This window comes from Sinocyclocheilus anshuiensis, unplaced genomic scaffold (assembly GCF_001515605.1).
Source record: "Sinocyclocheilus anshuiensis isolate Anshui unplaced genomic scaffold, SAMN03320099.WGS_v1.1 scaffold383, whole genome shotgun sequence".
In the NCBI taxonomy this organism is placed as follows: Eukaryota; Metazoa; Chordata; class Actinopteri; order Cypriniformes; family Cyprinidae; genus Sinocyclocheilus; species Sinocyclocheilus anshuiensis.
The window spans coordinates 98,986-126,046 of NW_015548204.1; the positions used below are offsets into that span (position 1 = coordinate 98,986).

General features: G+C 36.9%; 1 protein-coding gene and 1 pseudogene across 1 annotated transcript in view; one reads left to right on the forward strand and one right to left on the reverse strand.

Moving 5' to 3' along the window:
- Positions 1-1,736, forward strand: part of LOC107653437 (uncharacterized) — a 3,051-nt pseudogene extending 1,315 nt beyond the window's left edge.
- Positions 1,737-6,819: 5,083 nt separating this feature from the next.
- Positions 6,820-27,061, reverse strand: part of LOC107653458 (cAMP-dependent protein kinase type I-beta regulatory subunit) — a 70,429-nt gene continuing 50,187 nt past the window's right edge. Inside the window, exons 7-11 of the mRNA XM_016440170.1 lie at positions 25,799-25,957; positions 23,297-23,357; positions 19,087-19,208; positions 8,763-8,844; positions 6,820-7,135 (exon numbers count right to left, since the gene is read on the reverse strand). Of these exons, the coding sequence (XP_016295656.1) occupies positions 6,963-7,135; positions 8,763-8,844; positions 19,087-19,208; positions 23,297-23,357; positions 25,799-25,957 (597 nt within the window). The 3' untranslated portion in view covers positions 6,820-6,962. The remainder of the gene's footprint in view (positions 7,136-8,762; positions 8,845-19,086; positions 19,209-23,296; positions 23,358-25,798; positions 25,958-27,061) is intronic.

A 27,061-nucleotide genomic window follows, 5' to 3' on the forward strand; every position in this document is an offset into this window, starting at 1 on the left:
TGCTGAACCACAGTGCAGAGGCCCTACAACAAATTCGGCCCAGCGACAACCACCCATCAGGGCTTTTATGGATGATCTTACAGTCACCACAGAATTAGTCCCAGGATGTCGGTGGATTTTACAGGGCCTATAGAAGCTAATGGAGTGGACCCGTATGCATTTCAAACCTGCCAAATCAAGATCATTGGTACTGAAGAAAGGGAAGGTGGAAGATAAACTAAGATTCCACATTGCAGGCACAACCATCCCAACTATTTCAGAAAAGTCAGTCAAGAGTCTAGGCAAGGTGTTCCGACAGTTCTTTGAGAGACACAACACAAGATCGATCCATGCCACCTGTACAGAGTTAGAGTGTTGGCTGAAATCTACAGACAATTCAGGCTTGCCAGGGAAGTTTAAAGCCTGGGTGTACCAGTACGGCATTCTCCCTAGAATTCTGTGGCCCCTTCTTGTATATGAAGTACCGATTACAACAGTTGAGATCTTGGAGAGGAAAGTTAGTAGCTACCTCAGGAGATGGCTGGGGTTGCCGAAGAGCCTGAGCAGCATTGTGCTTTATGGACATTACAACAAGCTGCAGCTACCTTTCAAATCCTTAGAGGAGGAATTCAAAGTAACAAGAACTAGAGAAGTGTTACAATAACAGGGACTCAAGAGACCAGAAAGTAGCCAAAGCAGGGATCCAAGTGAGGACTGGCAGAAAATGGACGGCAGAAGAGGCTGTTCAGGAGGCAGAGGCAAGGTTGCGGAACAGGAGGCTGGTGGGAGTAGTTACACAAGGCAGAGCTGGGCTGGGATCCTTTCCGACGCCACATGTGAACCTCAGCAGAAGGAAGAAAAGGAACAGCCTTGTTCAGGAGGAGGTGAGAGCAACTGTGGAGGAGATTAGATCCTGCAGGGCAGTGGGAATGAAACAACAAGGAGCCTGGACGAGATGGGAGAAAGCAATAGATAGGAAAGTTACCTGGACGGAGCTTTGGAAGGCTGAGCCATACCGTATTAAATTTCTCATCCTGTCAGTGTACGATGTCCTGCCGAGTCCATCAAATCTTCACTTATGGGGAAAAGTAGAGTCATCAGCATGCCCACTGTGCTCCAAGCGTGGAACCCTGGAGCATATTTTGAGCTGCTGCCCAAAGGCACTTGGAGAAGGTCGGTACCGATGGAGGCACGATCGAGTCCTGAAGACCATTGCTGAAGTTATCGGTACTGGAGTTGAAAGGGCAAAGTGGTCCCGACCCTCCAAGCAGAGAATTAACTTCGTCAGAGCTGGAGAGCAGCCTACTTCAACGAAGAGGAAATCTGCCAGCATACTGGCCTCTGCAAGGGACTGGCAACTGCTAGTGGACCTAGAAAAACATCTGAAGTTCCCTAGTCATATTGTAGTTACTACTCTACAACCAGACATCATCCTCGTATTGGAATCCACAAAACAAGTTGTGCTGCTGGAACTGACCGTCCCTTGGGAAGATCGCTCGGAAGAAGCTTTTGAAAGGAAGCTCTCCAAGTATGAAGGACTCGTCAGCGACTGCAAGCAGGCAGGATGGAGAGCGAGGTGCATCCCAGTTGAAGTTGGATGTAGGGGGTTTGCAGCACGTTCCTTGGCCAGAGCCTACAGAGAGCTGGGCATTGAGGGAGCGAGCAGGAGGGTAGCTATACGCAGCACCACTGAAGCAGCAGAGAGGGCTTCAAGGTGACTATGGCTCAAAAGAGGAGAGCCATGGAGTGCTAAGTAGCTAGTCAGCTGGACACAAGCTTGGGTCTGATCAGTCCCAGCTGGGTCACCTGGAGGAGGGTGTATGATGTTGAAAGACCCGAAACACCCGATGATTCCAGGAACATCACTGATGATGAGTCCAGCGGCATCAGAAGATGTATGTGCACAACATCAAGTACCTGAAATTATATATATATATATATATATATATGTATATATACATACATACATACATACATATAAATGTACTTCCATTTATTTTAAGTAATGATTTTTTTAAATGGTTTTAGTTTTAGTTAACTATAATTGCCTTGCCCAATGCATTGTGTCATAGTTATATATTGCACGTGCAGCTAAATGTAGTGCTTCATTCAAATTCAAAAAACTTTATTGTCTTTATTGTCAGTTCCAAGTCTCACACACATCCAAAAATCCATAAAAAAACAAATTATTACAAAACGTAAGACACTAATACCATCCTGGTATTCCATGTATACTGCACACAACAAAAATTAGTATGAGTGGTAAAGATTTATTTATTTATTTATTTTCTTCAAAGGGTGAAATGAATGAATGATTCATTAGGACAATTGCTTGTGCTGTTCCTCTTGGACTGAACTGTCATTGGGCCGTTTTTCTTCTTTACATAGGCAGGTGAATGGACACTACATCACCAAACAGGAAACACATCAAAGAGAATCCTCTAAGTGTCTAATGTCCTGCGGGAATTTGGTTATAAATCATCTTTGATTAGTCATATACAGTATGTGGAAAAATAAACAGTTCAGTTTAGCCCACAACACACACACACACATACATGCATACATGGAAAAAAATTAGACTACATACTTCCTATGATCATATTACTAGATCTGAATCTGTCAGTCTATAATTATAGTGTGCATGAAGTTCTCATATTTGATGCTTTGAGTTCCGGCTGAATTTTAAAAACTCCAAAAGTCGGAGCAGTGTTTGAACTGTAATCAGATCATCGCTTTATTCCTGTTCCATTAACTCCTTTGAATTTTTGTGGAATTCCATTATTCAGAGAGATTGTGATCTGCTGACCTGATCTGGTGCTCTCCTGATTGACCTCAGCACCTCCTTTCCTCTGATCCTTTCATTCTTGTTTTCTCATTAGAGCTGGCAGCACATCCCAGTCCTCGACCCAAGCAGGTCAGGATTTAACTGTAATGTGGATGTTCATACATTGATACTGCCATACAGGGATTAGTTTGGGACACAAAGATGACATGTTAGCAGTTATACAATTTAAGCTTGAATATCAACGTGTTCTCACAGTAATGGTCGGGGGCAAATCTGTTAAATCATTCATGACAGGGTGGGGTGGTAAAGGCGGGTCGCTGGTAATGAAATCTACTGAGACTCCAGTTGCAAATCTGCTCCAAATAAACTAACTGTAAAAAAAAAAAAAAAACATTGTGGTGCAAACAAACAAACAATTAAAGGAACATAAAAAGCAAGATAATTCAAACTTTTAAATCATGCAAAGAATTTGCAAAGCCTTATTACGAAAGTTAAATTAAAAAGCCTCATTAGTTAAAAAAGGCAAAATTTAAACCTAAATTTAGTTCAAATATGCAAATAAATTAATATACTCTATTACTAAAATTAAAAAGCATAATTATTAAAAACAGATAATACAAAATAATCATGTAAAAATAAAATTCTAAAAGTCTAACATTATAATGTAGCATAATGTTAGACTTTTAGAATTTTATTTTTACATGATTATAAATAAAAATACTAATGTCATTAAAACATGCAAAACAATAGTTAAAGCAACATTAAAGGCAAGATAATTCAAACTTTTAAAACATGCAAAGAATTAAAAAATATCTTATTGAAGTTACATTTAAAGGGGTCATATGATGCGATTTCAAATTTTCCTTTCTCTTTGGAGTGTTACAAGCTCTTGGTGCATAACATGTCTAAACAAGACGTAAGAGTGGAGCAGAAAGTATCAGTAGCACGGTTAACATCAAGAGATGATAACTGTTCAGGGGAAGGAAGCAAAGACGAAACCATAGCAGATAGCCGGGAGGGTGAGAGAGAGCGTAGGTTACGTCGAAAAGTGACATGTGTAGGGGTATGTGTTGTGTCAGGAACCATGTTGAGGTTAAGAGTGAGGAGGAAGTGATCCGAGGTGTGTAGTGGAGTAACGAGCACATGATCAGTGGATCAGTTTATAATGGGTTTTAATGTTTTTGGGACAAGGCATCACAATATGGTAAGGGGCGTAACATTTCCGTCACACACTTGAGGTATTCAGCCAATCACAACGCACTGGATAGCTGGCCAATCAGAGCACACCTCGCTTTTCAGACCGATGAGCTTTGTAAAAATCGACGCATTTCAGAAAGGCAGGGCATAGAGGAGAAACAATAATGTACAGTATGTGGAAAATAATGTAAAAACAAAATAACCTTAAACCGCATAAACACATTTCATTACACCAAATACACTAAATAATCATATGCAAAGCAACATCATATGACCCCTTTAAAAAGTTAAAATAGACAATTCAAACAAAGTTGGTAAAAAGGTAACATTTAAAACATGCAAAAATTAATAAATACATAATTCCATCAGTAAAATTAAAAAGCATAATTGTTAGAAAACAGACAAATAAAAGAAAATTAATACCTTTAAATCATGCAAACTATTGCAATGCTATTAGAAAGAAATAGAAAATGAATTCCTTTAAAGCATGCAAAAAAAGCTTCATATGTAAAAAATATAAATACAAACATTAATGCCCTTAAAACATGCAAATCAACTGATATGTAAAATAAAAAATGTCCTTAATAAAAACAAAATGGAAAGAAAATAGAGGTCTTAAAATAAGAGGTCATCAATTCAGCCTGAAGCTTTTATAATCAAGTGTGTGTGTGTGTGTGTTTAAAGTGGTTGACTGGCAGGCTTGAGTACATTCCCCAGTTGATTTAGTGTAGTTAAGATCAGATGGAATGTGTCAAAGCCAAAAGCTCCAGTTTAATCTCGCTGGCCTCCCCTTCCTCTGACAACACAAGCTGACATCTGACTGACAGTGGGAGTAAAAGAGAGAGAGAGATCCGGGGTGAACGAGAGTCAAACAGACAGGAAGAATGATAAGGTAATCTAGAAAAGATCAAAGGGGGTTTCAAGAGACAAACAAATGCATTAAACAGTGACAAGACATTTAATGGTGTTCAGAAGCTTTTCTTTATTGGCCTAAAGATTTGAGTCACAGAATGTGTGTAGACGTTGGTGTGTGTGTGTGTGTGTGTGTGTGTGTGTGTGTGTGTGCATTTTATTTTGTAAAAACCAAGAAACAAAGCATGCACAATCACCCCTTCCAAATTCACTCAAATAACCTCCAACATATTCATCTAAATAAACTAAACTGCAAAAAACCAACACTCTCCTTAAGTCACGACAAACAAACAATGGCTGTCTCAAAACCTACAGCACTTTTGAGCCTCATAAGTGAATTATACAGGTAAATGTTTTGAACACACAAACAATGGCCAAAATGCTGTTGTAGGCAGGTACTGAGAACAAATTTTATAATTTCTATTCAATTCTAGAACATTTCCATAAGTACTGCATAGTAAACTGGTGAATCACACACAAAAATGTCACACTTCACCCCAAAATTGAATTATATTTTTCATTAATAAATTCAAACCTATTTTTAAGACCATTTTTGGGACATTTTTGCTTTGTATTTGTATTATTTTCATGACAATTGTGTGCATTTGTCCACAATATTCTCGATACTGTACTACAAAAAATCTTTCCCACAAAATTAGCGTACTTACCATTATTCTAAATTTTTTTTAATTAACTTTTTCCCATTTCTGATCAATGTTGGATCACATCCATTAGTCACTTGTCACACTTGTCACATTTCACTCTAAAATGTAATTATTTTGTTCATAAATCAATTTAAACATATTTTGAAGAGCATTTTTAGGATGTTTGCATTATTTTTTTGACAACTGCGTACATTTCTCCACAATATTATCAATACTGTACGACAAAAATAAAAATCTTATTCCCATGTCCTTCCCAAAAATGTATTATAATTCCCAAAATTGTCAATTTTGTATTTTTTATTTACTGTTTTAGAGTAAAAATATATATATATTTATTATTTAAATCAGCATAAATTAAAGGTAGTACAAAAAATACTACTCCAAATCTCAGTGGTCCTAAAAATAAAATATAGGACTCAGTGGTCCTATAATGTGTGTGTGTGTGTGTGTGTGTGTGTGTGTGTGTGTGTGTGTGTGTGTGTGTGTGTTTTGGGGAATCGGGGTGAAATACGACCTGGAAATGTTCTTGACAGGTTTCATGAGATTCACCCAAACTTGTCATGGCCTCAGGATGTACAGTAAGAGCATGTGTGTGGATGTGCATTTGTGTGTAATACAATTGCATTGTAAAGAATAAAAGACAGCAACAGCATACAGATTTAACTCTTACAACACATTAAGACTTCAGCGAGACTCCCATGAAAACCCTTTAAAGCTGTCCTCTATTAAAACTTGTGTCTTAAAATGTAACAAACCCCTTCCCATTAATTCCAGCTGCAGAAGCACAACTCAGAGAAGGTTAAGGGATGGAACAGCCAAGAAGAAAATATCACTATAGAACAGCAAAAAACGCTTTTCAATAAACAGATTTCGCATCAGAGGGTCAGAGCTCTCGAACAAGATGGCAAACTGACCCACGTGGGGTTAAACACAGCACGCTAAACACAGCTAAAAGGCAAAGGTTAAAAAACTCTTTCCTCTATGTAAACATATTCATATACTTATACCATCTGTAATATTACCTTCCTGTTCAACGCTGTTTCATATCAGTCCATTTTCATCAGTCCATATCACTCATTTCCTCTCCTAATCTGCAGAAATATAGCTTCGTGACAGCATAGGTCAATTCAAAGTGCACATAAGAAAAAGAAAATCACATAAAGGAAAAAAGCAGAAAGGTGGAGCACTTGTGCTTCTTGCAATAAAAAAAAGAAAAGAAAAGAAAAAAAAGTCAAAACTGAATGCTTGGCTGCATAAAATAAGTTGTTTTTTATTATTATCTACTGTCGACCCTGTTCAGAGCAACTCAACTAGAGTTAAGCTAATGATTTAAGCAAAACTGATGAAGTACCTCACACATTATTTTATGCAACCAGGCACCCAAGTAACCTGACAGAGGTCTAGACAAGTGTCAGATGGTTGGGTTAGACTGTGAGGGAAATGAAGCTGTTATATCTCTGAATGTTCCTCTTGAGGATCTCAGAGCAGGGCCCGAGGACACGCTCGAAACGTGGCCTGTCCAGCTTCACGCACTTGAGCGGACCTCTGGCCACAACAGTGGCCGCACGGGGTCTGTTCAGTAGCAGCGCTATCTCACCTGAACAAATAAAACAAATGCACATAGATTAGCTTAATGACTTGATTCAAAGGTTACACATCATAGAAATCCATTTAGATTTTTCTCACTTTTTTCACTCTGACATAAAATCGATCTTACATACTCTAACATTCAAAACTCAAAATATCCCAGTGCATCCAGGCTATTAATTAATACTAGGTTGACAAAAGAATTCACAAATTCGTTATGGCATCAGGTCTGGTGTCCCTCAGGGCTCTGTTTTGGTACCGCTTAAATTTACATAATTAACAACACCTATTTAATACTTAGTAACCTGGCTATCCCTAATGAACAAATGTGAACTATGCCGCTACATAGATGTCAGCTGGTCGTAGCAAAGGTTTATTTACATATAGAAGTCTTAAAGGTACAGTAGCAAAAACAGTCAGTCTAATTCAGACAGAGTGGAAACAAATATGGTTTTGCACTGTTTTTGCAAGAACATTGAATGTGTATAATGACACAAATGTGTAGATTATGACCCTTTTAAAGGAAAAAAAAAATCTAAAAATTGTGATAAAATAATATGTTATTTCACTAAATGTTTGAAAATAAAAGGAGGGAGGCTCACAGGTCAGGGCTTCTCTATATTATTTTACAGAAGTTGCAAAGACCAACAGTAGTTAATCAGTATAAGACAAAGTATGCTAAAAATGTAAGTAAAACAATAATTAGAATAATGTTAAGGATGTATGTTACATTAAAAAATAACTAAAACATGGCAAAAATCATAAATATATAATAAATGAAACATTTTCAAAATAATTAAATGTAATAATATTTAGTTGTAATTGGTGTAATGATCATCATCAACATTATTATAAATAATATATTAATGCAAATAATTATAAAAATGTTATTACATTTTTTATTATTGTATTATTATGACTGTTTTTGCTCTGTGTGTGTAAGAACATTGACTTTACAAGTCAATGAAATTATACAAATGTTTACATTTATGACCCCTTTAAAGAAAAAAAATCACAACAATAAAGTATTTAAAGACATTTAAACATTTAAAGACATTTAAAGGTACTTTATTTTTTATGCAGAAACTAATAAGTAATTAAGCCATTTGAGCAGCCTAACAGTGCAACATTGACTCAATCCAATGGTTTGAGTTTGAGGAGGGACTATCTCATTGGCCAACCAATGGAAGATCGGGGAGTGTTTAGAAACTCTGTTTAAAACAATCACTATTTCTGCCATTCTGTTTGGTGACACTAGTGTTGCAGAAATGTCTCACCCCATCTTTAAGCAGTCATCAGTTAAAATTCACTGCCTTTGCTGTATGCTGATAACATAAACACACCGCTTTGAAATTATACAGTCACAATACAAAAAGCAGTGTCTCGCTATATAATGTAAATATTACTATACTCACTATGTCGTGTGATAAACCAAAGATCAGTGCGCCTGTGGTGCAGCAGTGTAAACCGCACTGACGGTAAACAAGCACACAGATCTACATTCTGCAAGCCCTGCACATGACGAACTGCCACCTGTTAGGAAAGCTACTCTTCCTGTCTGGCTCAGGCACTTCTGTTCTCTTATTTACAAGACTCTGGCACAACGTTGCAGGCTCTGCGATCCTCACAACACTCACCGAAGTAGTCAGATGGACCCAGGCGGCCCACTTCAACATATTCCTCATTATCAGACCTGCGCTGCAGAACAGATGCTGTACCCTGGGAAGAGAAAGAGAAAGTGATATGCAGATTTAATGAGGAGGAAAACTACCAAAAGACGAGAAAAAGGAGACAGAAAAGCCTAGCTCACGGTGTCGAGTTTGAGACACGTCAGAAGGATTAGTGAAAAAGAGATTCTTTGCATTAAATGCCTGCAGGTGTACAGGATTTAGACAACTCTGGGACTCGCAAGACACATACGAAAACACGTCATAGACCGACACACACACACACATACACGCACACCTGGGCCTGTCAGTGTTGAGATTTTTCAACAGTTATAGAGTTCCACTGCATGCAACGGCCCACACTGCATTGCAAAAACTCATTTAGAAAGATAAACAAGGAGACACACACGTTCTGTCACATTTGTCACATCAAGGACAAATTACCCACAATCCAACAGTAAAAGGAGGGAGGCTCACAGGCCAGGGCTTTTCTATTCGTAGTCACTTTACAGACATTGAAAACACTAAAAGCAATTAATCAATACAAAATTAAGTATGTAAAAATGCAAAAAAGCACATAAAACAATAATTGGAATAATGTACAGTAAGTGATGTAAATATTTAAAAAAAAGTAAAACAGGCAAAAAAAATCAGTAATATAAGAGAAGCTAAACAAATGTGCATAAATTATAAAAAAAATAATTAAACATAATAGTATTTAGTAATAATTAATAATTATAACATTAATAATTATTATTATTATTATTACAAAATGTATTAAAAATGTAAATATAAGTAATAAAAGTAAAACAGGCAAAAATCTGTAATATAAGAGAAGTTAAACACATGTGCCTAAATGTAAAAATAATAATTAAACATAGTATTTGGTAATAATGAATAATTATTATATTAAATATTACTAAATAAATATATACATTTAGATAAATTACATAAATATAAATGTAAATATAATAATAATAATAATAATAACCAATTAAAAATGAATAAAACTCAATTATTATTAAACCAAATAAAAATACATAATTTTAGTGTTCATAGACTTATATTATTAAATATTTATTTATAAACCAGTGTCAGTCTAGTGTGGATAATTACTGAAATAGCACTGTCAAAGTCTTCAATAACAGATTATTGTCCACTGACCAGTGCTGTAGCTGGTAGCACTATTGGATCTCCTTGATACATAAGTAGAATAATATCCTTTAAGGTCCTTATGTGACTAGAATCTTGTGAGCAAATGTGGGGGTTGGTAGCAGGTCAAGAGGTCATCTACAGACTCTTTTGCTGTGTCACTCAGGGCTTTGCACATCAATAGCAACAATTTGTATCCTATTCGTAATTTAGATGAAGAGAGAAACCATGGACTAGTTTTTAAATGTCATTGAGGAACTTTATGATTAAGTGATGTTACATATGTGAGAGCAAGGAGTCCTCCAGATACTGCTGATGTGGGTTTCAAACAACAGCCCAGTTACAACCAGATCTTAGAGAACAACACTAGCGATTAAAGCTATTCCATAAACGTCTAATAAAAAAAAAAATTTAAAAATCAAGGAACTTACTTGCATGTCCAATTTTGATTGGATTTCATTTCCTTATTAGTGGAAATCAATGTAATGCATACAAATTGTTACTAAGAGAGAGCACATACAGTGAGAAGAGGCCTAGCACTTGATGGACGCCAGACCTGAGTTGTTTGTTCTCAAAACAGTTGTTGTCTACACTCAAACTGTTAGTGGACACTGACATGATTTTAAACAGCGTTGCAGAAGACTAAAATGGCACTCGTCAAAGTTGTCAATAACATACTGCCCACTGCCCATGGTTGTATCTCACTTGTAGCACTACTGGATCTCTTTGGAGCTTTCAGCACACAGTTGACCCCATTGACCTTAACATCCTGTTAAGGAAGACTTGAAAATCATGGGTCACGTGTGAAAATTAAGGGTCTAGGATAGTGTCCATCAAAGTTGTATCCTGGAGTTATTATTTCTATCATTATAAACATTCAACTTCCACTGCTTCACTGATTAAACACAATTATGCCCTTTCAAAACAAAAGGGTTCTTCTGTACTGTTTTCCACAACTGTAAAGATCCCGGTGTTATGGTCAATTTTGAGCTGAACATTTATTTAATCTTAGAACACCTTGGAAATTGTGTAGCAACACCTTTGAAAACCACATAATAAAGTGCTAAAACATCTTAGAACACCCCAGGAGCAGCATAGCAACAACCAACCATAACATTCTAACAGTCACATAACAAGGTGCTAAAATCATTTAGAACACTTTTGAAATTGCATAGCAACACCCTAGAAACTACATAGCAAAGTGCTAAAACCTCTTAGAACACTATAGGCAGCACTGAAACATCCTAGCAACCTCCTATAACATTCTAGCAACCACAAAACAATGTGCTAAACCACTTAAAAACTTTAGAAATTGCATAGCAATATCCCAGCAATCACCCATAAGATTCTAGCAACCACATAACAAGACGTTAAAACCACTTTGAACACTTTAGAAATTTCATAGCACCACCCTAGCAACCACCCATAACACTGTAGGAACCACATAACAAGGTGTTGAAACAACTTTAAACACTTTATAAATTGCACAGCAACACACAACATAAATTCCTAAAACACTTCAGAAATTGCATGGTAACACTCTAGGAACCACATCAATTACTAAAACCTAGAACACTAGAACTTGCATAGCAACACACTAGCAACCAACAATAACGGTTTAGCAACCACAGAAGATGCTAAAACCACTTAGAACACTTCAGAAATTGCATAGCAACACCCTAGCAACCACCAATAACAGTCTAGCAACCATAATAACAGAGTGCTAAAACCACCCGTGGCAACCACCTATGTGGATAACTTTTTCATGGTTGAGCACTAGTCAGATTTTCTTCAGTAAATGTCAAAATCAGGTCTAAGACTATGAAATTTCACTGCTAACTTACAAAGCTCTGCAATATAATCTGTAAGACTACCTGACAGATCACAGGATGCATGCCTCTTCCATGCACTGTACGAACATCTGCTGGTGGAAAGGCATTATGTTACAGAGGTCCACAGCTGTGGGACTGCCTCACTGCCAATATGAAGAATCAGACACGCTGCCAACATCTTATTCATCGTCTAGAACACAAACATTCCAGTTCAGTCGAGCATATAGCTAAGGTAACTCATGCATTCAGCCTACCATTTTTACCTGAGGGCATCAAGCTCAATTGGGCACCAAAGACACAGAGAGTTTGGGATGCCAATGTTGTTGACTTGCTGTTTACTCACGTTCAGTAAAGTCTGGTTGTGGTGTCTGGGTGGGCAGCTCTCCACCTCTGTCTCTTTTAGGAGAACCATGCCATCTAATTTGCCTTGATGCATAAAAGCTCTATCTGATTCTGAAATACATCCGAATCTTCTCCTCTGCATCTCCTGCATTGATGTGGGCATGTTAGTTATACATATTTGTGCACGCTTTAATGGGATGAATTAGGCAGAACTATCTTTTACGTTTTATTTTCTCACGCTCGTTCACACATCACTATTTATCTTACAAGTTACAAATTACTGATTAGTATAATTATTCCTTCTTTTGGCCAGAATGTAAGGCAGTAATCATGTATCCCAGTAATCCCAAAAAGCACTACAAACAGCTGAGCGTCAAAATCCATCCATCCATCTGTCTATCTATCTATCTATCTATCTATGGGCAGGTCATATTCATACAGAAAGATTGTTAGCACAGTCTGAGACTAGACATATATGTCTCACATACAAAAGTACAGTCCTTTGACCAGCTCTTACTTGCAATACTTATGCAATACTTCTCTGCGGAAGTCCATACTGCCAAATCTTCCTACTTCCACAATAAGATCAACAGTGCTCCAGACACACGTAATCTCTTCAAAACATTCAATTCTCTCCTCTGTCCCCCTCCACCACCTCCCACCACTTCTATAAGAGCTGATGATTTCGCCACATTCTTCACAGACAAAACTAGAACAATCAGTAGTCAATTTTCAGCCCCACACATACAGGACTTCAAACCAACCACACCCACTGCTAAAACTCCCACCTTCTCCTTCTGTCCCCTCACTGAGGCAGAAGTATCAAAACTTCTCCTCTCCAGCCATCCTACAACATGCCCTCTGGACCCAATCCCCTCACACCTTCTCCAAGCAATTTCTCCTACACTCTTACCAGCACTCACACACATCATCAACACACCTCTCCTCACAGGCACCTTCCCCACTGCATTCAAGCAGGCTCGGGTAACCCCACTGCTCAAAAAACCTACATAAAACACTTCACTTACAGATAGCTACAGACCTGTCTCTCTCCTTCCATTCATAGCGAAAACCCTCGAATGAGTTGTCTTCTCCATATACACTACATCACTGGGTCCCCATCATACAGGTACATGGCTTCTCCTATCATTGCTATGCTGATGACACAGCTCTATATCTCATTTCAACCAGATGATCCAAAGGTAACTGCACGGATCTCAGGCTGCCTGGCGGACATCTTGGCATAGATGAAAGATCATCACCTACAGCTCAACCTGGCAAAGACTGAGCTTCTTGTCTTCCCTGCCACTCTAACTCTACAGCATGATTTCACCATCCAGCTAGGTTCTTTTACAATTACCCCATCAACTTCGGTCAGAAATCTTGGTGTAATCTTTGATGACCAGCTGACCTTCAAAGACCACATTGCAAAGACCGCTTGATCTTGCAGGTTTGCATTGCACAACATCAGAAAGATCAGGCCCTTTCTAACGGAGCATGCTGCACAACTACTTGTCCAGGCCCATGTCATTTCTAGGCTGGACTACTACAATGCTCTTCTGGCTGGACTTCCATCAAGCACAATCAAACCTCTACAAATGATTCAGAATGCAGCGGCATGACTGGTCTTCAACGAGCCCAAAAAGCCCATGTTACACCTCTCTTTATCTCCTTGCACTGGCTACCGGTTGCAGCTCGCATCAAGTTCAAGACATTGATGCTTGCATATAGAACAGCCACAGGCTCAGCACCCGCCTACTTCCACTCACTACTACGAATCTACATCCCCTCCAGAAGTCTGAGATCTGCTAGTGAGCGACGCCTCGTGGTACCATCACAGAGAGGCTCAAAATCACTTTCCAGAACATTCTCGTTCACCATTCCTGGCTGGTGGAATGATCTTCCCACCCCTATCCGGAATGCTGAATCCCTGACAATTTTCAAGCAACAGCTGAAAACTCATCTCTTTCAATGCTACTTGACTTCATCTTAAATTAAAAAAAATATATATAATAATAATAATTTGTCTTTCTCTTTATTTATTCCTTCCCTTTCTAGTTGTACTTATTTGAACAATGCCTAAAACTTGGTATTACAAGCACTTCCTTTGTCTGTTTGCCTCTTTAAGAAGAATCGCTTTATGTATTCCCCAATTGTAAGTCACTTTGGATAAAAGCATCTGCAGAAGGACTAAATGTAAATGTACATGTAATAACTTTAATGTGCAAAAGACCTAACCCTGTGAGAAAATGTGGAAACAGTCAGAACATTGAATTTTTAATATGCCAGGGATGGCTTTCATCTTATTCCGATTTGAATGTGCCTATAATTATGTGGTACATAATGACAGAGTCCATATTTTTCTTTAAAAAAAGCTTTTAAGCTAAGTTTTAAGCTTTGAATGTTTCGATGTGACCCCAGTGGATCAGCGTCCTGGTATGTGCAGGATCTTGGCTGGGGACGTGCTCTCCAGAGGTATGACATCATGGGGATGCCCTGGAGCTGTTGGTTTTGCATTACTATCAAATTAAAAGTCTCACAATGGGCAACACATTTTTTTGGTATCTGTGGGAAAACCTATTTAACACACACAAAATACAAACACAAACACCCAAATGCAAACAATTCAGCAGACGTATGGCACAGAGATCTCTAATTGGCCCTCTGCTCTCACACGATTAAGACAGTCTGAGAGCAGCTGTATGGGTAATAAACCATATCATGAATCATCACATTTACCACGGCCCAAATTAAGATGATGGAATGTTATACGTGGTGAAATCAGTTAATGTGTGACGCATCAAATCATTGTTGCTCTGTGACTCAATCCAACAAACAACAAATGTATTCCAAAACAGAGTTATAATAATTAACTAAAAAAAAAAATTAAAAAAATAAAAAAAACATAAAAAAATTATTCCATTACTGAAATAAAATATAAAAAATAAAAGAAAAATATAAATCATATTCATTTAGTTCAACAATGTACTAAAATAAATAAAACTAAAATGAAAATGAATAAAAACTATATACACATAATAAAAAAACTAAAAATGACAAAAACACAAAAAATACTAAAAAGTAACTAAAATAAAATAAAAATATTAATAAAAATGATAATAGTGTCTTAATGATACTAAAAAAAACACGGTTTCAAACACAGAGTATGACGTGCATAAATATAATATTATATACATAACTCTCAGAGACAGAGAGATGTTTTTTCTTCATCTTTCTCTTGTAAGTTTGGTGTAAATTGCGAAAATGTGCAATAAAGATTTTGTGAGGCAATTTAATAACAAATCCTCATTGGACTGAAATTGTATTGGTTGTAGTGGGTACAGTTATTGGCTTTAGTCTTAAATGCTTAAAGATTACGCAGCATTAAAATGCATTGCATGTACTCATTGCAACAAGCTCATTGGGGAAAAAAATTATCCGAGATGACAGATAATGCAAGAGAAATGTCAATTATGAATTAAAGAATTGTGAATTATAAAGATTATATCTTTACAGAAAAGTACCAATACAAACTGGACTAAGATGATGCCTTAGAAGGGAGCAGCCTATGTAGGCAGGGTGACCATTTGTCCTGTTTTTCCCAGACATGTCCTGGCCAGGATTTCTAAATTGTCCAAAATGTCTGTATTTTGCTGAATTAGTATGACCAATAGCATGCAGGCATTGTACATAATTGACATATTTGAATTATAGCGTGTCAGGAGGTGGGATCTACAGTATAGATAGATAGATAGATAGATAGATAGATTGTATGAGGACTGTAGAAAGCATGTCAACAAAGGAAAACAGCCAAATCCCAGATATTTTAGGTTATTTAGAAATCCTGGCCAGGATATGTCCATGAAAAAGAGTATGTATGGTCACCCTGATGTTGGAAGTAGAGAGCAAGGTTCACTTGGCTTTGGAGCAGAACCATAATGTGATAAATCAATAACAAAATGTCAGTTTAAGGCTGCAAGCAACAAACTTTGTTTCAATATGTGTCCTGTGATCTTCCTATTTAGTGTGTAATTAGTCGTGGGTGTGTGGGTGTGTGTGTGTGTGTGTGTGTGTGTGTGTGCGTGTGTGTGTGCGTGTGTGTGTGTGTGTGTGTGTGTGTGTGTATGAATGATGGTCCAAACCACAAAAATGAAAGAGGTGAAATAACTAAAAGGAAGAAGTTTCATTCACAGTGTCTGTCAAGACAAACAAGAAGCAAAAAGGAAGAACTATGGGACCAGAGTTGGACAATGACACCCACACATCTCTCCCTTCCCAAGCCTGTGTAAGTGTGTCTGTAAAAAGCCGTCCCTGGTTCCCTCGCTCAGGTCTGAAGTCTGGGCCTGACCCTGTGTGAAAGTCTGCAGCCCACATTCCATCACTGAACCGCTGGCCACCCTGCACTGGGAATCAGGCAGAAACAGAGGAACAGAAGAGAGAGAGACACAAACAAGCAACGAGGCAGAGCCGTGTCTCATGCTAAAGTCATCTTCATTTATTTTTATCTGTCTCTCTGCCCTGCTCTTCCCTGGCCCAGATGAACACAAGATGATAAAAATGCATATTGGAGTAGAAGAATGCAAAAAAGCACAGAAGAACTGAAATAGAAAATAGAATAGCAAACAGAAAAAAAGAGAATAGAACAGAGCAAAGTGGATAGAACAATACAAAACAGAATAGATCTGAAGAAAAAGAGCAGAACAGAACATATAGAATATAACAGAAAAAATTACAATAGAACACCAGGCAGAATAGAACAGTAAAGAGTAAATAGAATAGAAACCGAATAGAACAAATACAATAGATCAGAGCAGAATAGAACGCAGAATAGAACAGAAAAGTGCAGAGCGAATAGAAAAGAATAGAACATGGAATAGAACAAAACTGAGCAACCTTTTTTTTCAGCAAGTATGCACTGAAATACATAGTTTACATACATTTACACTGTTAGTAAAAAAAATTATATTTCTATAAATGCTGTTCTAACTTTCGATTCATCAAAGGATTCTGAAAAAAATGTGTCAGTTTCTGAAGGATCATGTGACACTGAAGACTGGAGTAATGATGCTGAAAATTCAGCTTTGACTCACAGGAATAAGTTACACTTTAAAACATATTCAAATAGAAAGCAGTTATTTTACACTGCAATAATATTTCACAATATTACTGCATTTTTGATCAAATAAATGCAGCCTAGGTGAGAATAAGAGACTTCTTTCAAAAACATCTTATCGACCCTGAACTTTTGAATGGTAGTGTACAGTAAATACAAATAACTACAATAACTAGATAAGACCACAATAGAACTGGGTGAATAGAATAGAATAGAATAAAATAGAATAGATTCTGGCTAAAGACATTTCCTTTGGAAACTAGATTTGCAAGTGCTTCTGTCTGTTTGTCTGAAGCCACACACACACACACACACACACACACACACATCTGGACACAGCAGCAGGTTTCCCACACTTGCGGTCAGTCACACTCACACAGACTCAACACTGGCGAGCCTCTCCTTCCATTGTTCATCAGCGAAGAACTAACCTTTCTGCTACAAGTGTGTGTTGTCCCAGATTCACTTTATACGGCTCATCAGTCTCAGATTTATAACATTCCCCAAAGGAAGAATTCTTGCAAAAGCCTTTTCCAAACGCACATACTCACGACTTTACCTGAGCGTCATCAATCTCAAATCCACAATAAATCTAACAGATACTATAGTAATGCAACATTTCACCTGTGTGATGTTTGGCTCCTCAACATCAGGAATGTTTTATCAAAATGATGAGCAGGCCAACCCAAAAATCTAATTTCTCCTTCAATGGGATTTTTGTCTGCTAGGAATAAATCATCAATCCATTATATCTCCTCAACAAGCCTTGTGATTAGAGGAATCATTCATGTCTGTGGCACAAAAGTGGTTCAGGATGAGTTACGAACCAAAGTTTACTAGTTATTATTAGAGGTTTGTTCAAAACACCAACCCAAAGTTTGAGCAAAAATAAAAGTCATGCTTGCCTTAGGAATCACCATTAATAAGCAAGCAATAAACAGGTGGATTCATGGGAGCACAGGTCAGGAACAAGAGGCATCCAAATGAAGGTTTAGAGCTCTACTTCACTCAACAGCCTGATGATATTAGTTCTGCAACCTTCATGGAGGAGAGAATGAGAAGGAAAAAAGAGAGAGGTGCTGAAAATATGAGCACATGCACAGACGGGAAAAGAGCCCCCTCCAGACTTCACAACATCTTCATAAATGTGGAGTTAATCAAAATATTGTTCAAAGATCTGGCAGAGAATGAGAAGAATGCTGAATCAGCACCACGAGTGCTTTCAGAAATGTAAATGTGCTCTTTGGTGTTGACAGCACAAAGCGAGAGTGTCAGCTAACACAATAGAGGATAGAGAAAACAAGCAGAAATAAACTTACATGCACAATATATTCAATATATAGTAGGACTCTACTGCAAACTACCTCACAATGTCATAATTCAATATTCACACAATTCAATTCAGAGTTTAAGTTTCATGATACTGATCCTAATTCAATACATTTCTAACAATGGGGATTGTCTGAAAACAACTCTAGGGCTCTCACGCATGACATAAAGCTCAGTTTGATCTATTTAGAAGGTGTGGAAAGAGTCAGATCAATATGAAATCAAGCAGGAATACCAAAAAACTAGATTTCCAAAAGTACTGGGAACTTTCTTTGGCCTACGTCAGATTGCATTGCAGTAAAAGTTAAAAAGTTGCTTTCGCCTTGTGAAACTATAGTGTGTAAGCAACTTTAGAAAGTGTCAGGACCAAACTCCTCAAGGAACCTTGGGCGGAACCAAGGAGAGCCATTCTCCTCTAGTCAGCCTGGAGAAACAAGTACTTAAAAGACTGTTAATGTGGTTACCAAAAAGGTAAGATTGTTCTTTCCTAGCTGTAATGAACAAAAAGAGTCATTTCTACGCATACCTCTGTAATAATGAAGAAATCATCTCCAGGTTCTCCCTGCACTACGATCTTCTCTCCATCTTCAAACTGCACAGGCTCCAGGGCATCGGCCACAGTCAACCTCTCCCACTTATCAAGGGATTCTGCAAGACACAAACATTTAATGTTACGGAAGCCAAAAACGTTCAATCAGATTTTCCTTTTCGGATCTTAAGGTACCTGAACAGCTATACTTTAAAGGGGTCATATGATGCGATTTCAATTTTTCCTTTCTCTTTGGAGTGTTACAAGCTCTTGGTGCATAAAGAAGATCTGTAAAGTTGCAAAGTCTAAAGTCTCAAATCCAAAGAGATATTCTTTATAAAAGTTAAGAGTCAAGCACGCCTACCTAAAACGGCTCGTTCTAACACGCCCCCACTTGTCTACGTCACAATGTGGGAAGATTTGCATAATGCTGCCCAAATGTTCACGCAAAGAAAGAAGGCGTAACTTTTATTCTCGCTGTAGTTTTGTTGTTGCCGCCGACATGTCGTGAAAACACTGTGTTTCATTGTGAAAGTGAAACTACTTTGTTTGGCCTTCCAAAAGAGGACCATATCCGCTTCATCATGCCTAGAGCTGATCCGCGCTGGTCGCTGAGGAAATACATCAACTTAATAATGTTCTTTTTAGCAACATCATATGACCCCTTTAACTTCAACCCTTGAACTCAGGATTCAAGGGTCGAACAATAATAATAATAACAATGTTGTTAGGGGGTGTGAATATTTGGGGAGAAAGTGAATCGATTCAATTTACAATCCATAGGTTTTCAATTCAATTCAGGAACTATTTCTGCAGATTCAGAACAATTTGATTCAATCCGATTCACAATGAGATTTGATTACATTTTTTTTAAAGTGCATTCATATGATTATGTAAATACTTCTCCCAATGTGTCTTAAGCAAGAAAAAAACTACTTAAAGGGACAGTTCACCCAAAACTGAAAATTCATCTATTTTTTTTTTTCCATACTGTGGAAGTCAATGGCTATCGTCAACAGTTTGGTTACCCACAGTCTACAAAATATCTTCTTTTGTGTTCACTGTTCAGCAGAAGATTAGAAGAAAGAAACTCATATAGGTTTTGAACAACTTGAGGATGACTAAATGATGACAGATTTTCCTTTTTGGGTGAGCTATCCTCTTAAGACTGTTTATTGCACCCAGAAACCTGAACGTGAACACATTAAATACATGTAAATCATTCTACTTAGAATATAACAGAGTGCAATGAGCTGATAAAATACTTTAGTGCTGAGAAAAAGTATTCCGGATCCCATTTTGTAAAAAAAAAATAAAATAAAAAATTTATCTTATAGAAAAAAAGCTGTGATTTTTCACGCAAATAAAAATCATACCTTCAAAATAATTTTTAAATGAATAATCGAGGTATGTTTTCTACACAATATAATTTTTTTTTTAAATGAAGACAAAAAATATTATTTTTAAAAAAATATTAAATATATTTATATATAATATTTAACTAAAGTTTTATTTACATGCACCAATATGACCATAAAAATAAAGCGTTTCATTTCAGTAGTAGTAGCCATGCAATAATTTGGCCACTTTATCAATGGTATGTGCATGAGGATGCAAATGATAGTGTGATATCTCCATTCATTTGTGCATGCAAGTAAATTATTTATATATTTTAAAATATTGAATAATACTTTCCCAAATCACAACTCATTCGATTTTTAGCATTTTAAATAAATTCTTGACCGAAGCAAATAACTCACAATCCAAAAATGTATGGATCAGCAGCATTTGTGATCAATGCATCGGGAAAACACGTGAATCGTAACACCTCTAGATAAATCTGATAATACTATGATAACATCATGGTGCAACAAAGCAGCAATGCACTGAAATAAAAGGCATAGAAGTTATAATGAAAAGTTGTTGAATATCCATCTAACCAAAAGTAACAAGCAGCCACAGACAGATATATTTTTAGAGACCATTGAAAGCTTTGCTTTTTTTGTGTGTGCAACGAGCATCCGGTGGTCCGTGAGTGAGCAGTGGGTGTGTCATCAGAGACTCTGACTAATGCTTTTATAAATAAACCGACTAATCAGAAAGACACCAAGTCTTGTCATGAACTTCCTGCAGAATGTGAGGACTGCATCTCGACCTAGAAGTGGACTTTTGAAGTGCTCGTGGACTATTGAAGCTGTGGCCGTGAGAAAAGAAACCGCCCAAGCCATCATTCAATGCCCACCACATTCCACAAACACTTCCCACCTTCCAGCATCCATCACACAGGCGTACCACACACGAACACGACCACACTAAAACCCTCTGGACTTCTGCAGCGCCGCTCCATCCTCCAGCTGCAAACAATAATGAACGCCTCTGCCCTTCACTGTTTGCTCACTCTGTCATTCTTCATTTCCCATCATCCCATCACAGTGCATTTCCCATCATCCCAATGCAGGACAGTAGCGGACAATCATTCTCAGATCAGAGCTCATAATAATGTTAACTATTAAGTTAAAAGGGGGCTGTTGTGTGAGGCTGAGGTGTGTGTTTGTGTGTTGGGGCCGGTCTGTCTGCATGCCCCAGACTAATGGTCACTTTATCAGGCTGGCTAAGACATCCTCACGCCTGGGCAGACATCCACCTGCTTCAGTCGTAACATGAGCTGTTAGTGAGGGAAAAATCAACGTCGCATGCTTCAACTAAGAAAAAAAGTGTGTATGTGGGTGTCTATGTTAGCACCTTACACTTTTAGGGTACTGTAGCGTAATATACAAAAATACACAATGAAGGCAAAAAGAAAATTATTTTTATATAACAAATAAAAATATATATTTGCTTATCATTGCTTTTTTTAAATGAGAACAAGACAGAATATACATTTTTATGTAATATTTAATAATATTAAATATATTTATATATAATGTTTAATTATTAATTATTAAATTTGTATCTATATGCACCAATATGACAATAAACATTAAACATTTTTGTGATTCAATACATATCTTAATATTTTAAAGGTTTTTTTTATCTCAATACATTAAAAATCATTTTAAAATCAATAATCAAGGTGTTTTCCACACATTTTTTTAACTGAAGACAAAAAAAATTAACTTAAATGATTTTAGCAAATGGCTGCAATATAACAAAGAGTGAAAAATTGAAGGGGGTCTGAATACTTTCCGTACCCACTGTATTTGAATGTAGATGATCTGCAAAGTTGTAAAGCCAAAAGTGCACGATAAATAAAGTTACTGTCTCCCAAAATGAAGAATCGACTCTGAATCCCCTAAACGAGTCATTAGTAATTCAACGGGTAACACATTTGCATAATGCCCACCTATGCTCTACATTGGCTGGCCGCGAACAAGTTGAATTGTTCATGTGGTTAACATCATGTTAAGATGACGCTGTCCTATGCTGTGAAAGTAAATTCATTTCATTTTCACTTCCGAATGATGAGGCTGCAAGGAACCAGTGGTTAAAATTCTTTTTTTCCCCACTGTATCACAGCAGTACAACACCAATCTTTTTTATGTTCCCGTCATTTTACTGATGACTGGGAGTTCAACGCGGGTTTCACAAAATGCTTCTTCTTGAAAGACAGCTCAGTACCTAGTTTATTTGGACCAGCTGGCTCCACTGAATCACAATCTGTAAGTATGATAAATAATAGATGTTTATATTTTCTATTGAGCGTTCAAAATACCGAACTATGGGCATATCGTTTCCGACATGTGCTGTACACGGTAGACCAGTCACAACAGATTGGGCCATCTGACCAATCAAAGCAGAGTAGGCTCACTGAAAGGAGGGGTTTAGAGAGACTGAATCTTAGAACTGCTTCGAATGAATCGTTTGAGAATCGTTGGAAAATGAGGTGATATTAAATGCATATTTTGAGAAAACTAAAGTGTTTTTTGACCTTGCATGCATGTAAACCTATTGTAGGCGACTGGCATATGGCATAATAGGGGCACTTTAACAAATGAGACTTGTAAAACGTTATCAGTACAGTACGCAAATTTGCGTTGCATTTAATGCAACATTTTTTATAAGAATAGCTTCGCGGACAGTTTGCACAATTTTGATTTTCCCATGTTTAATACACAAGGTATTTGTGTTTAATGCAACAATTTACTCTAAAATGGTTTTACAGATCGAAATCTTTTGACGGGACTCTACTAAAGCTCTCATTACTTACCAAGTATAGACACCTTACTGAGGAACTCTTCATACATCTTCCTCTTCCTCAACGTGCTTCCCTAGAAAAACATTGAAGCAGCAGTTAGAAGACACATGGAGGACATCAGGTAACAGAATCTCCTGCCCTCTAATCAGTCTCTACGGAACAAGAATAAGAAACACGGCGCTGAGAACAAAGCCGGGGGACTTTCCTCAAACACTCTGCTATAAACATCCAGATTAAAGGAAAGTTTTGGCTTCCTTTGTTCCTAGTCTTGTCTGTTTCGGCTCGGTCTCTCTCTAATACTCAAATAAAACACACAGAAACACATTAAGTGGAGATGGTCTCGTACGAGAGAAAAATCACAAATGAACTTCTTATTGTCTCAATTGTTTCTTCAGGACAGGAATGAGATTAAATGGAGGACAAGTGGAGACAGATTTCTCAGATTTAAGTCATCTCATGTGGCTTGCTCAGATTTTTATTTCTCTTACTGCATGTCAACAATTGCGTCATCTGAGTCCATTTAATTTTAGGAGAAACATCGGAGTAAAAATGTTCCTCTGAGATGGCCTGTAAAGCTTTATTAACTAAACCACTTTCAAATCTGAGACAACAAAACGTATACGCAAATATCCAGCCACTGACTGACCGTGAAGCTCTTCTCTCTTACGAGGTCAGTGACCTCTCCGCCCCTGGTGTTTGAGAAGAAGATACAAAAACATCAGAACATCTAAGATGACCTGCAGACACTGAAGTGAAGCATGACATCGTGATCTACAGCGTTCCGGCAAGTGCTGGTCAAGCTTAATGGATTAGTTCACCCACATTTCCCAAATAAACTGTATGTATTTTCTATAGACAGACTCTGCGGAGCTTGAATAAGTGTCGGTGAGGATCTCTTTACTAGAGCAAATGAGAAAGACCATGCGTATAAAATGTGAACTAAAGCACTTCTGATAGAAACTTGAGGCACATTTCTAGTGCATATTTATGTGTGTAAATGTCTACTCAAATAACTGACCAAATACAGTGTGTTTTCCTTGCAAGTTAGTCTGGGCAATACATTGAATAATTACAATATATTTGGGTATTATTAATTGGATAACGAGGGATGAAAAAAAAATTAAAATAAATAAATCAAAATGAAAAAATATCTTATATAAATAAGAAATAAATAAAAGTTAAAGAATAAATAAATAAATAAAACAAAAATTAATAAAATAAAAATAAATTAATTAATTAATATATTTAAATGAATAATATAAATCTAAAAAATCTAATTCTCATTACATCTTCTATTACAATCAGCATAAATTAAACTTGTACAAATTGTACAATCATAAAAAAATCATAAATTTGCATTCATGTGAAAAATATAAATAAATAAATACATCTTTTTAAATCATCATTTCAATCAAAATGCATTTCAGAATGTATGTTGGGAATGTTAAATCAAGCAGTAAAATACTCAATTTTAATTATTAAAATTCTAATTAATGTAATGTAAAAAAAAGATATATAATATATTATAATATCATAATAAATAAAATAAATAAATATATAAATAAATGCATATTTTTTTAATCATCAATTCAATCAAAAAGTCTTTCAAGATGTATGTTGAACTTGTTAAATCAAGACATAAAATACTCAATCATTATTATATATTATCTAGACTAGTAAGATATTATTTGATTGGGGAAAAAAGTAATTTCAGATTGAATAACAAGATATCCATCAAATAACATCAAAAGGCTGAAAAATATTGAGATGTAATATATGTTTTTCTATACTGTCCAGGTATATTTGCACACACAAAATGATACACACAGTCAAGATTTTATGCACACTGTGGACATATGGAATATGACACATTTTATAAACAGCGTTGTGAATTACTGACTTACCCCTAATTGACTGCAGCCACGCACACAATAATTTATTAGTTTAATTAAGAGCAACTCAGCACAGCTGAAATCTGACAGGCTGTCTCTCCTCTCACAGAACGCAGTGTGTGTGTGTGTGTGTGTGTTAAGAGAGTAAGTCAGCATGAAAAATGTGTGTTTGCATAAGAAAGCGAGGAAGACACTAAAGAGAAAGAAAAAACAAACGACGGCCTGACAGAAAAATCTAAATTGGTTCCTTGTCAGGCTCTGTGTGGAGAACAGTTTCCACAGAGGCTCGCGGGCCATTAGAAATATTCATTTATTCATTCCCACAACACACACACACACACACACACACACACACAAACAAACACAAACACTGCTACAGATTGAGCACTCGATGCAGATTACGCTGCTGAGCGAGACAGTAAGTATTTAGTTAAAGAATGCCAAAGGGTGGAAAGTTCAGTTTAGTTTGGTCAAGAGTTTCAATCTGGAATGTCATGCCATCTGAGTGGACGGAGGAAGGCCTTGTCATTTAAAGGGACAGTTCACCCAAAAATGACAATTCTGACATTACTGATGTCATTTATTCACCCTGTGTAACGTAAGTGTGTGAGTGTGTTATTACCATGAGGATGCGTCGGTAGCTGTCTCTGTCTATTCCCCACAGTTTCAGGTCAGTCTTGGCTTTCACAGTAGCAGCTCGAGGAGTTCCGTATATCAGGGCTAACTCTCCAAAACTACCACCCTCTCCGATACTAGTCACCCATTCACCGTTTACATACACCTGCAAAGAGAAAGATCATTGCTTATTTCTGTATAATGCACATGAATATGCATAATTTGTATGGTTAATTGAAGAAAGCAGCATTCACGACGCATTTGACTTCCATAATACTTCTGGATGAAACAGAATATTCATTGGGAAATAATGATTGGTTTCATCCATCGGCCCATTTTTAGGACTACTACGATTTTCATGACAATTAAGCATATACCAAGATTGCCAAAATTCTTAATTCTACTGCATTATAAAATAAAATTGAATTTGCATTAATAATGTAATATAATTTATTGAAAAAAAACTTTTGAAAGAAGTTTTTTTTTTAAGTGCATTTATTATTTTATTCGATTAAAAACAGTAAAATTGTGAAATATTATTACAATTTAAAATTACAGTTTCCTACTTGAATATATTTTCAAATGTAATTTATTCTTGTGATGCAAAGCTGAATTTTCAGCATCATTACTCCTGTCTTCAATGTCACTTCAGAAATTATATTTGTATTACACCAATGAGGATAGAATTGGGGAGCCCGGTCTCATGAAAATGCGTATAAATAGTACGCCAAATAAAAACGAAAACTCGTGGTATTGATACGCAAAAATGGACTTTGGCGTGCATATAATACGCAGTTTTCGCGTGCATATGATACGAAATTTGTTGGCGTGCATATGATACGCAGTTTTCGCGTACATATGATACGCATCTACCCCACAACCCTAATCCTACCCATCACGTAGCATATACATGCCAAAGTCCATTTATGCATATCAATACCACAAGTTTTCGTTTTTATTTGGCGTACTATTTATACGCACTTTCATGAGATCGAGTTAAATTGGGAGAAAATGTGCTGTCATGACAATAATGTTACCTTCACACATTTCTTGTGAAATTCACCTATTACATTTTGAATAATATTATAAAAATGAATACCGTGTCCATCTTCAAGGACTGACAGAACTCGTTTCATATTAACGATAGTCAAGGGCATTCAGAGTGAGACAGGTGATCTGATAACACACTCGCTCCTTCTATCTTCTCAACCTGGTTGGATCCTCTAAAGTGTCTTACGAGGAATTAGATAACACCTCAAGACTCTTTCCC